This window comes from Rousettus aegyptiacus, unplaced genomic scaffold (genome assembly GCF_014176215.1).
Source record: "Rousettus aegyptiacus isolate mRouAeg1 unplaced genomic scaffold, mRouAeg1.p scaffold_m13_p_18, whole genome shotgun sequence".
In the NCBI taxonomy this organism is placed as follows: domain Eukaryota; kingdom Metazoa; phylum Chordata; class Mammalia; order Chiroptera; family Pteropodidae; genus Rousettus; species Rousettus aegyptiacus.
In genome coordinates, this window is record NW_023416293.1 from 21,882,584 (window position 1) to 21,895,971 (window position 13,388).

General features: G+C 38.6%; 1 protein-coding gene across 4 annotated transcripts in view; it reads right to left on the minus strand.

The window, feature by feature from the left end:
* The window catches only part of FMN2 (formin 2), a 371,091-nt gene that overhangs the window by 19,293 nt on the left and 338,410 nt on the right, over positions 1–13,388 (minus strand). Inside the window, exons 16-17 of one of the 4 annotated variants that reach the window (XR_004955481.1) lie at positions 12,903–13,052; positions 12,575–12,768 (exon numbers count right to left, since the gene is read on the minus strand). The exons of 1 other annotated variant lie outside the window; for it this stretch is intronic. Coding sequence is in view for 2 of the 3 variants with exons in the window: in XM_036235635.1 (XP_036091528.1) it covers positions 12,759–12,768; positions 12,903–13,052 (160 nt within the window). In the remaining variant the exon portion in view is untranslated. Of the gene's footprint in view, positions 1–9,854; positions 12,769–12,902; positions 13,053–13,388 lie in introns of those variants that run through there. 2 more of the 4 variants (XM_036235635.1, XM_016129861.2) reach the window with 2 other exon arrangements.

A 13,388-nucleotide genomic window follows, 5' to 3' on the forward strand; every position in this document is an offset into this window, starting at 1 on the left:
TGTGAAATAAAAACATTAGGAAAATTAAGCAGAGGCTGTAGGAAATAAACCCATGTACAAATTCAGTGCAGTATTAAGAGTGCTTCTGTCCTAAAAACAACACATGAATTTAAGAATACAGTAATACCCACATCTAGACTGACTTTTAAAATGAAAGCTTTCGAGTTATCTGTGAACATCTTAAATTCTATTAACTGATGAAATGTACTTTTTCCAACTATTCCTCATCTTATTTACCTCCCCCACAAACTTGGAACACTTTAAAGTGGCCAAATGGAATTTTACAAAACTTTCCAAAAATGTTCACCCTTAGGCCATAGGGATGTGAACTGAAGAGGTTAATTAAAAAAAAAAAATTCCATCTTGTAAAATTAAGATTTACTATAAATATGCTTTATTTTTGCGAAGTATATATTATGTAAATTTATGATAATTAAAACATTTTAAAGATTAAAGAGTTATTATTTCTTCTTCCATCCCTTTTCCTCACCCAACACATTTTAGTGGCTGAGCTCCATGTGCTTTTATGACAAATTAAAGCTTAGAGGACTTGAGATTCTCACAATGCAGACTTCAACTTCCGGCTATTCTAAATTCTAAATGACTGTCTCCAATTCTGATGCCAACACCAATGTGTGTGTGTGTGTTTTCCCCACACCAATGAGCAAGTAACCCATTCTGACCCTATCGGCTGGGAGACAGCATTACATCTCATGGGCTAAGGGCTCATGACCACGGGACTGCCACCAATCCACCCTCTTCAGATTCCAATCGCAAGTCCACGTTGTCACCTGCGCCTCTGACCAGTGGGTTAGAGACAGCAAGTTCCAATGACACCATCCTTAGGTTTGATTAATTTGCTAGAACAGTTCACAGAACTCTAGCATTTTACTCACTAGAGCACTGGCTTATTATAAAAGGACATAACTCAGGAAAGCCTTATGGAAGAGATGCACAGGGCAAGCTAAGTGGGAATGGGTGTGGAGCTTCCATGCTCTCTACGTGTGCCACCCTTCCCAAACCTCCATTATGTTCACCCAGCTGGAAGCTCCTCAAACTCCGGCCTTTGGGGTTTTTACAGAGGCTTCTTCACATAGGCATGACTGACTAAATCATTGGTCATTTCATTGCTAATGCCACTGAATTGGCAGTGCTCCCCTCTCCAGAGATCAGGGGGTGAGGCTGCATGTTCTAATGCCATGGCCACCGGGCTGATCCGACTGGCCACCCTTAGGTCACCTAGAGGCTTTCCAAAGTCATCTCGTCAAGATAAGAAAAGACACTGTTATCACTCTCTCCACTTAGAATAGTCCAAGGGTTTCAGGAGCTCTATGCCAGAAATGAGACTAAAGACCAAATATACATTCCTCATTATAAGCCATAATATCATGATGCCTATGTGGCATGAGTATTCAATATATTCTTCAGAGAAAGAACAAATGTCTTTATCCTAATTTTAGGTTTTATCATTTTTCAAAGGGATAGTAAATGCAGCCTCCCTTAGGTGATCATATTAAACAATAGAGACAAATTAATAAAGCTTAAATACATGGAATTATGTATTAATATTAATTAATATGACTATAGATTACTCTCTATTTATCAACAAAAACATCACCCTCATACAGCATCTCTTTACTGAGCTCTGCTACACACTTCCTGGATGGAATGTTAAATTGAACATACTCCCTTCTCCTATGACCCCAGTACACCTGACGTGATGGAGGCAAGGTCATCTTTGGGTTAATGACACTCGGGAGTTCAGGGACCTCTCCAGGAGGAAGTGGGTGGACCACACCTCACTAACGCTGAACACTGCCTTCCCTTCCGAGGCACCCCTCACCCCAGCTCATTTCCGAACCATTCCATGGCGGGCGGGACAGCACTGCGAAGCCTGAAAAGAGATGGTACTGACCTCATGACCCTGGGTCCATTCTGCTCAAGGCAGAGCAGTTATAATCTCCACCAACACAGCTGCAATTCTGTCCTCATCGACACTACTACTTTCTGAAAATTAGTATTTATGTCCTTTAAAAAGCCAGAAAGCTTGAATCTGCCTGTCTCCAAAGGCCGGGGCAAGCCTCCTTCCAGAGTGTGCACTGGCAGGAGAACTTCCTCCCGCTCTGAGCCTTCGCTTTCAATTTGCCAGGGTTAACTAACTCTGTACAGTGCAGTGGTGGATGTGGCTTATGCCAGGAGGGGACTGCACGTCCTTTTTGTAAATGCAGAAGTGGCCACCTCTCAGCATGACCCTCACTCTGTAAAGCACAGTAACTCAGACAGGACTTTATACAGCTCAGGTTCAAGTTTTAAATCACTCCAGGATGGAATCTGCAAGGAGACATGGCAGTCTTTCTCCAGAGAGAGATCGATGAACTGTGGAGACAGGGCCAGGAACACCTCCTTGATGCAGAGACAGAGCATGTGCACGGGTGCCTGCTAAACTGCTCCTCCTGGAAGAAGGGCAAACTTCGTTCTCAGCTGGAGGTGGAACGTGGCCTGGGCCAAGTGGGACAAGGCAGAGACACAGGTGATGGATTATTTAGAGAATGTCTAACATTACTCAGCAAGACGAAATGACAGATAAAGTTGACTAAATGAAGTTTTCAAACTCAGAAAGACATTCGGGGTGTCAGAGATCCTCAGTGTTTTCTTACAGATCTTACTCAGGAAACAAAAGTAAAATCAATCATTATGGAATGAAATAAAAATGCTCAGAGGCTTCACGTAAGATAATATTTGAAAAGAGTGAAGAGACAAACCTCTGGTGTATCTATATATTAATAATATTATAGTTATAATTAGAAAACCTAAATTGCAAAAAGAAAAGTCTTACATCATTTTAGGAATATTAGGTATGATGTAATTTTCATATTTTGGCTCTGTAATGTCTTTACTTTTAAAAATGGCAAATTCATAGCTCCTGAAACTCTATGAGCATTAGAATTCAAAATGAAATTACAATATGCATATAAGAAATGTTATGTATATATAGTCTAAATGATGATGATGACAGTGAAAATTTAAAGGTCCTTTTAAGGAGAAGCACATTGTAAACAATAGCTTTCCACATAAACCAAAGAACCCAAGCTATGAGATATTAATTTGCTATAATGGTTGTTCAACTGATGGACACTTGATAAAATGCCAGTATCCAAGACCATATTGTAATTCTACAGCCAGTTCTTCAGCGTCAGCGTGGGTAATCTTCACTGAGAGCTCTAGGAAGCACCATAGAAAAAGTCTGTTCCCATTACTGTCTGCCTCAAAAAAATGTCTCCTTTCTTTGGGCTAAAAATTCCTCTCATGACCTAGCAGCTGCCCAGACTTCAAGTTCTAAGTCTAACTGTTTATGACCAACAGAAGCAAAAACCCCAAGCAGTGACTTGGTCAGAAGCCCATTGTCTGGGGTCCTGAGTGAGTACTGAAAGAGACAAGCAAGGCACCCTATGGATAAATGTCTTCAAATTTTGAGGGTAGGTACACAGAAGAGGGATTTGCTGGGACATATGGTGATTCTATTCTTAATTTTTTGAGGCCTCTCCATACTGTTTTCCATAGTGGCTGTACCAGTTTACATTCTCACCAGCAGTGTATGAGGGTTCCTTTTCCCCCATAACCTCTCCAACACTCATTCTTACTTGTCTTGTTGATAACAGCCATTCTCACATGTGTGAATATTATCCATTGTGGTTTTGATTTGTATTTCTCTAATAGCTAGTAAAGTTGAGCAACTTCTCATATGTCTGTTGGCCATTTGTATGTCTTCTTAGGAGAAGGGTCTGTTCAGGTCCTCTGCCTATTTTTTTAGTTGGATTGCTTGCTTTTTGTTACTGAGTAGTATGAGGTTTTTTTTTTTTTTTTTTTTTTTTTTTTTTAATTGCCAAACCCTATTCCATTGTATGGATATGCCGCATTTTATTTATCCACTCATCATCATATGATGGACATTTGAGTTGTTCCAATTTTTTGGATATTATAAATAATGCTGTTATAAACATATGTGTACAAACATTTGTGTGGACATATTTCACTTCTCTTCAGTATACACCTAGAAGGGAACTGCTGGATGCCTCAGTCACTCTAGGTTTGACCCTTGAGGAAAGGACCAACTGATTTCCAAAGTGGCTGCTCTACATTCCCACAAGTAGTGTGTGAGAGGACGACACATTTTCCATGTGAGAGGACCACACATTCTGCTCACCTCCTTTCACATTTGTTATTGGCTTTTTTATTACCATCATGAACCACAATGGTGGTCCCATAGATTATAAAGGAGCTGAAAAATTCCTACAGCCTCGTGGCATTGTAATCCAGTGCATTATTCACATGTTTGTGGCAATGATGGTGTAAAGAAAGCTACTGCACTGCCAGCCGTACAGAAGTGTAGCACATACAATATGTACGGTGCATAACACTTGACAATGATAATAAACAACTATGTTACTGGTTTATGGATATACTATACTATGCTTTTAATTATTATTTTAGAGTATACTCTTTCTTCTTATAAAAAAAATTGCTGTAAACAGTATGCTGTGTCATGCTGGGAGGAGCCTCACACATACTGTTTATTGCATCTCTTGATCGCATCATTTTCTCTTGTGCTTGATTTAATCCTGTGTTTTTTTGTACAGTAACATGCTGTACAGGTTTGTAGCCTACAAGCAATAGGCGAGACCATGTAGCCTATGTGTGCAGGAGGCTATGCCATCCAGGTCTGTGTAAATGCCTCTATGATATTCACACAATGACAAAATCACCTAACAATGCATTTTTCAGAATGTATACCCATCATTAAGCAGTTCTGAGTATACAGCCATCCATCCTAGTGTGTGTGTACTGTATCTCATTGTGGTTCTGATTTGCATTTCCATGGTGGCTAATGAGGTAGAGCATCTTTTTAGGTGTTTATTGGCCATTCGACTTTCTTAAGGCTATTCCCCTGCCCCCACCCCAATACTCACAAAAATAACCTTATTCCCTTTTTATGTCCTATACTGAAATATATATTCTTAAAATGCCTCAGTACTGATCTGTATTCTTGGTTCCCTCCACACACCCCTACCAGCACTACACATACACACTCAGCACACACTCTCACAAATGATCCCTTTTAACACTGAATTATCAAACTCAAGTGAGTTATCAGTTGCTTCTAAATCTTAACCAAACTTCAGCAGGCAAAATCAAGTAAGCTAATTGCTCTTTGCCAAATAAAAGAGACTAACATATCTTAGTTTAATGTTTGCCATTAGCTTCAAACATGTTTTGGACACCAAGATCTAAAACACTGCAGAAACAATCTCTTCCATCCTTATCCGTCATAACTCATCTCTGACTATTCATCGTTTGCCCTTGGATCTCCAATTTTTAGTATAGAAAAAACATTTTCCATTTCTTTAAAGCTTCACTCCCACTCATGGGAATAGGGTGTGGTCTGAGAGAGAAATCTTGAAGCAGAGCAGGAGGAAGGATTCACCCTGGTGGAATTCATCTGCCCGAAGGGGTCAGAATCAGCATGGAGAATCCCGGGGTGGGGATGAACTGTGGGGAGCCTCTGACTTGGTACATTTTTCACTGTTTTAAAAATCCAGGCTCCAGCAAAAGTCCACAGACCTAAGAATTTGTTAATTTGGTATTATACAAGTTGAACAGATCTGGTCCTCCTCCAGTTATAACCATTATATTATTTGAGAGTATCCTAAAGAAACTGAAACTGACCCTTTGAAAATAACATCTTGCTTACAAAGGAACAGCTTGAATAGAAATTTGTTCTCAGTCCATATAAGCTACATAATATTATTTTCAATTGGGTAATTTTAAATATCTTTACTTCATGAAGTATATTTTGATCCAAGATGGTTTTACTATAAACTTTGTTAAGTTATCGAAAAACATTTTCAACAAATGCTGAAGGGAAATTAATAACTGCTCAGATAACCTTTACGAGCCTCTACAAACTCACTAGAAGGTACAACAATGTTTACATACTTTTCAAAGCAAAAATATCTTGGACAAATTATATTCTTGGCTCTTGGTCCCAATTCTCTTTTGAGGAGCTTGAACCAGAATCTCTAAGGATGTTTCTTTCATTTCTGAACATGAGGCTTTTGAGGAAGGATTTTCCTAAGTTTAAAAAACATCTCTTAGAATATGGGAAGATAAAGACACAAATGCAAAGATCTTTTCCATCAGATTTTCACTTTAGGATTTTACATCATTCTTGGAGAACTAAGTTTTAGAAAGTGAATTTCCTCATATCCAAAGTTTCAGATCTTTCCCTAAACTTGGGTCTTTGCAAATCGTTTTAGGAGAAAAAAAGGAAGTTCACTTTCTTGGTCTCTAACATCCTTGTTAACTTAAAGTTGTCGGCATCTAAGCTGAGAGTTTGAATTTTCTGACTTCTAAAACTGATCCAGCCAGGAACCTGTGAACAGCAAGTTCGTGTAGGTATACCTCCAAAGTCTATAGCCAACACACCCACTCCCTGTCCTCTATACTGCCTTCACCCCAGTCCAGAGCCACTACAGTAAGTTCCCAACTTGTTTCTCAATAAAATAACTTGTCCAATTTACTACCCACTTGAGACAACCATCTTTTGATTAGCTGAATCACGCTAGGCTATTCCCTTTTTGAAAACCCCTTTGATGACTTTCCATTGCATATATGATAAAAATCAATTTCTTACAGTAACCACTAAAGGCCTGATTGATCAGGCCCCTGCTTATTTCATTGAACTCATCTCATGACCACCATCTTTTTTGGAATGCGCTCCATCTTTTCTGCCATGTTGTCTTGTACTTCCTACACCTTTTCCTGGTGGGCTTACAGACCACACTGCCCCCTCACCGCCCTGCCTCTTCACATGGCTGCACCCTAGAATTCTTTAGGTGTCAATGTAAATGTTGCTTCTTCAGAAAGGCCTCCTCTGACCACACTTTGTAAGTGAACCTCTTCTGTTTCTTTTTCTGTAAAAATGGCTGTATATTTTTCTCATAGTACTGATTTCAACCCATGATTTAGAAATGTGTTTGTTTACTTTTTTGTTGTCTGCTTCTCTCACTAGAGAGTAAGATTCACATGGACAGGAAATTTGCTTGGCACATAGCAGGGCATAAATAATTGTTGAATGAGTTAATAAATAATTACCTATTATGCTTTAATACATATTAATTACTCTTTTAATGAGTGTAGATCATATTTCCTACACATTCTCAGGTACCATTAGCTGCTATTCTATCTTGTTTGCCAATTTTCTTTCCAAAGTTTAAGCTATGGGGAGTTAGAACTAGGAAAAGGGTTTCTTTATGGGTTGTTTCTTCAGAAATTGGTGACTGAACTAAAGGGGTAAATGGCTGGCCAAATTTGTTTATTGATGCAATGAACAATGCTTAGTAGCAGTGCATAAGGCAATCCCTCTCTTAGGTACCCAACAAATACATTAATACATAATAATAAACCTCCTTCCCTTACACTTGTTCTTCAGATGTATTTTCAATTGCTTTGAAAGTGGTTGCTCTCCTCTACTGTGATAACACCACACTTAGATCTGAATACACTGGCTCATGGTGCATATAAATTTTGGACATGGGAATGTTAACATGGCATGAGGTGCTCTCCGATTGAAGGTGTGACCTTCTAAAGCCAAGCATTCAAATTCTTTCCTCTAATTACAAATTTCAGCTGGGCTGAAATGAGACTTGATTACCACATGTTTGTGCAATTAGAGGAGCAGCTAGCCTTTCTTCCGGTTCATCGAAGACTACCTGTCTCAAAGTAAAATAAATCAGTAAATTAAGTTAGATGTTGCTTTAAGCATTAACTTTATTAATGTCACAATTGATCTAATAAATTAAAATGTCATAAGCCAACAAAAAGGGAAATTATGATAGGACATACTACACACCATGAGATGTGAGGACCGGCTGCCAGAGCCAGATTTTCTTGTCTAGAACACCCTTCGATCTCTGGACTGCCTGTGAAAATCCTTCTGCAACTTCCAAGCTCCTCATCAAAAGTCCTCCGGGTGGAATTATCCCCCGGCCAGTTTCTCCTACTGCACATTACACCACACACTAGTGCTAGCCTGTTAGTTCAAGGAAGACAGAAACTTCATAAAATAAGCTTGAATGTCTCCCGTGCCTAGTAAACAGTCAATATGGAATGAGCAAATAGTCACAAATAAATTCACATAGTTATAGTGCTGAAGACTGCGTAAAAACTGAGTTCAGTTTACAACAGGGCAAAAGTGAGAAGTAAAGCTGTTCTGGGTTCTCCCAGGACCAAAATCCCTTCATCAGGATCTAAAAGCACGTGCATCCTCAACCTCTCCTCTAAGTCACACAGCTCCTGCTGTCCTAGCTCCACAGGGCCTTGTTACTGGCTCAGTGACACGGACGCTAGAGATGAGGGGCACCCATTTCCTTACATGCTGGTGGACTAAGCGTTAGTTTATCCCCTCATCTTCTGGATACAGTCAAGCTGAACTTTTTAAAAAACTTATGTTTCATATGTTTGTGTTGTTCAGCGACGACAAGTTTAGATTTCTTTTCAGAGGAGAATTTTTGTTAGTAATTACGTATGCTTAGTACAAGTATATGGGGGAAAAAACACACTTTTTCTGATTCATGACAAAACCAATGGGTCGACAGTCTAAAGTGTCAAGAGTTCCTTCATATAGCATAATAATAATGAAAAATATGGAGAGATAGGCAGCATTGTTTTCAAATAAATTTACCTTCAGAATCAGAATTAAGACATTTTACCTAACCAAGAAAGTAACTGACTCATAATAATATAGTAATTTAGAGACTATGTTCTTATGATGCTTAACATGTTTTATTAATATGTTATATCGCCTTGTATGAAGTCATAACAAAGATATCACTTATGTTAAATGATGGAGAAATACCATAGAGGCACTGCTATATACTCTAAAAATAATACTGCAAGAGTGTATTACCATCTCCATTTTGCAGGTTAGGAAACTATCACTTTTTATGACTAGAGCTCATAAGTGGAAGACCTAACTCAACAATCCTTGTGTTTTCCAAACCACATCAATTAGAAAGACAGCAGACCTTTTCAACATGGATGTTTAGAAATTTACTATTTCAATAAATGCATCTACTAACCCATCTGAGTCACTAGGACGAAAGCAGAAAATATAATGTTAGTACAAATCTATAATCGAACACCAATTAGAAAGACTAGGGTAAGAAAAATTTACATAATATTTATAAGCTTAAAGATATTCAATTTATAAATTTCAAATTAGGGCACATAAACTTGAACAGAAAGGGAAATTTCGCTCCACAATTAAATCATTGTTCAGGTTATTTCTACCATGCTAAGACATTTTGCTAATTATACAGGTTATTTTTAAAAGCTCAATAAGTTAAGGGTAATAGATCATTGTTTACATTTTTGGGGAAAGTGCTCTTCCTGAACTCCAGTTACACTGAAGAGGAACTGTCAATCATGACAACTGTCCTCTCTGGCTGAACTGGTGAGCTAATCATCATCATATCCCATGCCTCAGGCCACTGTGGCTGATTCAAAGATGGGCATGACTCATCTGGAGTTACTCCTTGGAATTTTCTAGTTGATGGAGCATGTTCTCTCCTTCTGAGTTGTGAGAACATAAGCCATGTCTGTGGCAAGGGTCTGCCCTTAAAGGAATACCCTGGCTTGGGTAGAGAGAAGAGAGAAAGAGGGAAGACAGAGATAGACAGATAGAGATAGAGATAGAGATAGAGATAGAGATAGAGATAGAGATAGAGATGAGATAGAGATGAGAGAGAGAGAGAGAGAGAGAGAGAGAGAGAGAGAGAGAGAGAGAGAGAGAAGGAGCAGGAGAGAGGGTACTGAGAAAGACAGTGAGAGAGAGGCAGAAAAATACCTGACTACCCCTAGAGCCTGCTGTTAGAATTTCTGTTTTTAGGCAAGCCACAAGCAAGTTCTACCCTGCCCTTATGTGGTTTGACTGTCTAAACAAATAAAATCTTTTTGCTTAAGATATTTGAAGTAGGGTTTTATGACCATCAAAGGGTTTTTATTACCATGATAATTTAATGATAATTGAATATAAATAAATAACAATGATAAACTTAAGTTATGTAAGAAAATGTGTTTATTACTTTACTAGTCTTAATTCTTATTTTCATGTCTGTGTCAAATACAGCGATGTAACAAGTCAAATAAGCAGATATTTATGGAGCCATTAAGAATGGAAAGGCGCTGGTGGCTTAGTAGGGTAAGAACTATACCAGAAGTGAAGACATTGGCAAATAAAAACCAAATGCAAACATAAAAAAAAAAAAGTTATGGTATAAAATAGAAACAGACATATTACACAGCACAGGATTAACTATTAAACAAAATATGCATAGTAAATATTAAAGGAATAGAGAGGAGGGAACAATTGCATTGGGGAACAACATCCCATTTTAGCATCTAAAGTGCTGCCTGAGGTTCAACTCACACTGACACCAACGGTACCAGAGGTTCAATGCCTGTAACTGACCACACCCCTGCTTCCCGCCCATGTCCCAGGACACTCAGAGCGTTCTAGACACATCTGTCCTTCCAGCTAACTATAGAAAATATGGTATGAAGCTTATGCTAAGGCAAGGCTGGCTCCATAGGTGTGCTCGTGCAGGCACACATGCCAGCCAGCTCTTAGGCCCTTGCACTTGATTTAATGATCTGTCATCTTGAACTTGTTAGCAATTTTTGAACAAGGGGCCCAGCATTTTCATTTTGCACTGTTTTCTGGAAATTGTGTAGCTGGTCCCGCAGTAAGGAAAGGGACAAACAATTCAGGACAATAGTCTTGCTCTTAAAAGTATCCTATTTGTGGAGAGAAATAACATATTTCAAAAGTCAAAGGGCAAAGAAGTACTCTCTCACCTGCCATGTGTGCCTCCTTAGCCCTTTATTAAAAGCAAATGATTTAGAAAAATGAGAGTTCTGCAGTGGAGAGAACTTGTAATCTGCCAGTTCACAACACTCCCAAAATGAGAGTCAAGTCACCAAGTGTGACTCAAAAAGCCCACAGGATATTTCTAGGACATGACAACACAGGATAAAGTTTTAAAAAAGGATATTTGATTTTATGAGATATTTAGAGAGTGAAGAAAAGCAAGTTCTGGTCATGTCAAACATATAATACATCACAGATATTACATCGTTAAGCCATATTGTGACTTAGAAACACAACTGCCTCTTATGGAGCACAGGCTAGATGTGAACTACGCATGTGAATTCATCAATTTCAACGTTTCCTCCAAGATGGCATCTCACCAGCCAGTGTACTGGCATATGCAATAGAGTTATAATTAGAGGTCTACCTATGCCCCCGCCCACAGGACGACAGCCTTCCGCTGCAACACTCACTTGCCTGATAGGAGCAGTTCCTCCAACTACAGCTTCACCTGTTTCATCTCGGTGATGCCTGTACCTCACCAGTTCCACTCTCCTTAGGACTCCAATTGCAGATATCACGCAAATGACGATGGAAGGTGAAATACTAACCCGGTTTGGTACCTTATGTGACTTTCAGGTCCTTTTCTAGGGGAACGAGTTTAGATTTTGGATAAAAAGAAGCATATGAGGGTGATGAAGGAACGTTGTATGTGATGTGCTGAGGTGAAAAAATAGGTTCCTCCTATTTACAGTCTTCCAAACTGAGCAAGCCTTGTTTGATAAAACGTTCATAATATATGGCTAAGTCTGAAGTAAATGAATAACAATTCAAATGTGCTAATTTATCTCACCTGCATGGACTTTTGACTAAAATCGTCTTTTATGTTAACCTCTAATGATGTATTTTCAAGTAGAATAAGCTCGTTATCTTTAGAGTGATGTTTAAAGTACTTTCCTAGTTTCCTCTATGATACAGGTATGGAATCTAAATAATTATATGAGTTAGCATAAGTCAGACATAGTGTACATGCTCCATAAATCTTAGCAATTAATTGCACCTGATTTAAGGATGTATCAGCATCTACTTACAAATGAAAATTAGGTGGACGATCCTGGGTGTGTATGTAAGCAAGACTGAAATGAAGATAATGAGCAGAAAACTGTGGAGTTTTGTAGTATGATGAACAAAGTCCTTAGGATGAAAGTTTTCTAAAAGTCTAAAGCAAAGTCATTATTAGTGCAAGGATGCTGGGAAGTAAACTAAGTGGTTTCAGTATTAGTGTCTGGTTTACAGTGTAGATTTTGTTTCTTTTTTTCATTCTCCTACCAGACCTGGGTATTTGGGGGGATGCTATCCTGGGAGGGCTAGATTTCTTCCTGAATTAATATTTAATATGCCCTTTTGGAATTGCATAATCGTAGTGACAGAGACTTTATTTCATACACTTAAGAGGAGAAATTTCCCTTCATTCTTGAAAAGATTCACTTTAGGAAATGTAATAGAGTTCTATGAGAACCATGAAAGATTTTTTTTAAAAAAGCATTGATTAGCTGTTTCTTGGTGACATCTGGAGTTTTTATACAAACAGTGAAATTTTGACAATATTCCAGGAACTGAGCAAAAACAAAAACTGATTCTTCTTACCTTGACAGTCTTTGCTCTGTCTTTTGAGGTGAGTGCGTTTATCATCTCAGCAGCGTTGCTCCTCTCATCACAGAAGTTGTGGTACCAGACAGTGGTCCTGGCAAACCACCATCCCAGCTACTCTCTGCAGCATCACAGCCTCTACGCTGACTCTTTTTACTCAAACTCCAAATTTTGCCAAATTTCAGCACTCCCTTGAAGACATGATACCCTAGGTTGTGAGCCATCTAATTTTTCATTCAGGCTATAAAAGTTGGCAATCCTAGTGGTATCACACCTAATAAAACATCAATTTTAAAATGCCATTGTGCAAATGAAAAAATCCTACCTCTCTTGTAGAATAAGTTTGTTCTCTTTCTTCCAAAAGTCTTTAAAGTCAGAGCTGAATTCATGCCAGATACTGAAAAAAACATTTGGGGACACCTCCTTCTCTCCAAGTTTTGGTTTCATGAAGAAATAAGCTGTAGTCTCCAAAAAGCTGTCAAAGCACACACACACACACACAACAGAGCATAAAAGCTATGATTACTTTCCAATATGAGATTTCCTTCTTCATCCAAATGCTGATTTCATTCGTGCACAGTAATTATTACCAAGAGGATGCAAACTCTTCAGGCACCCACAGTAGTTCTCTTACAGTTTCATGTTAGAGTTTTGGATACAGATAGTAGCAGTGTCAGCTACTATTCTGTATACTAAGATCTCTCCCTGGTTCAATTTCATTTTCAAAATTAATCACTATGTGTCCAACATATTTCAGAAATGAAGTTGTAGCGATGCTGAGCCTACTGAGAGTGGTGGGTCTGTACTTTCT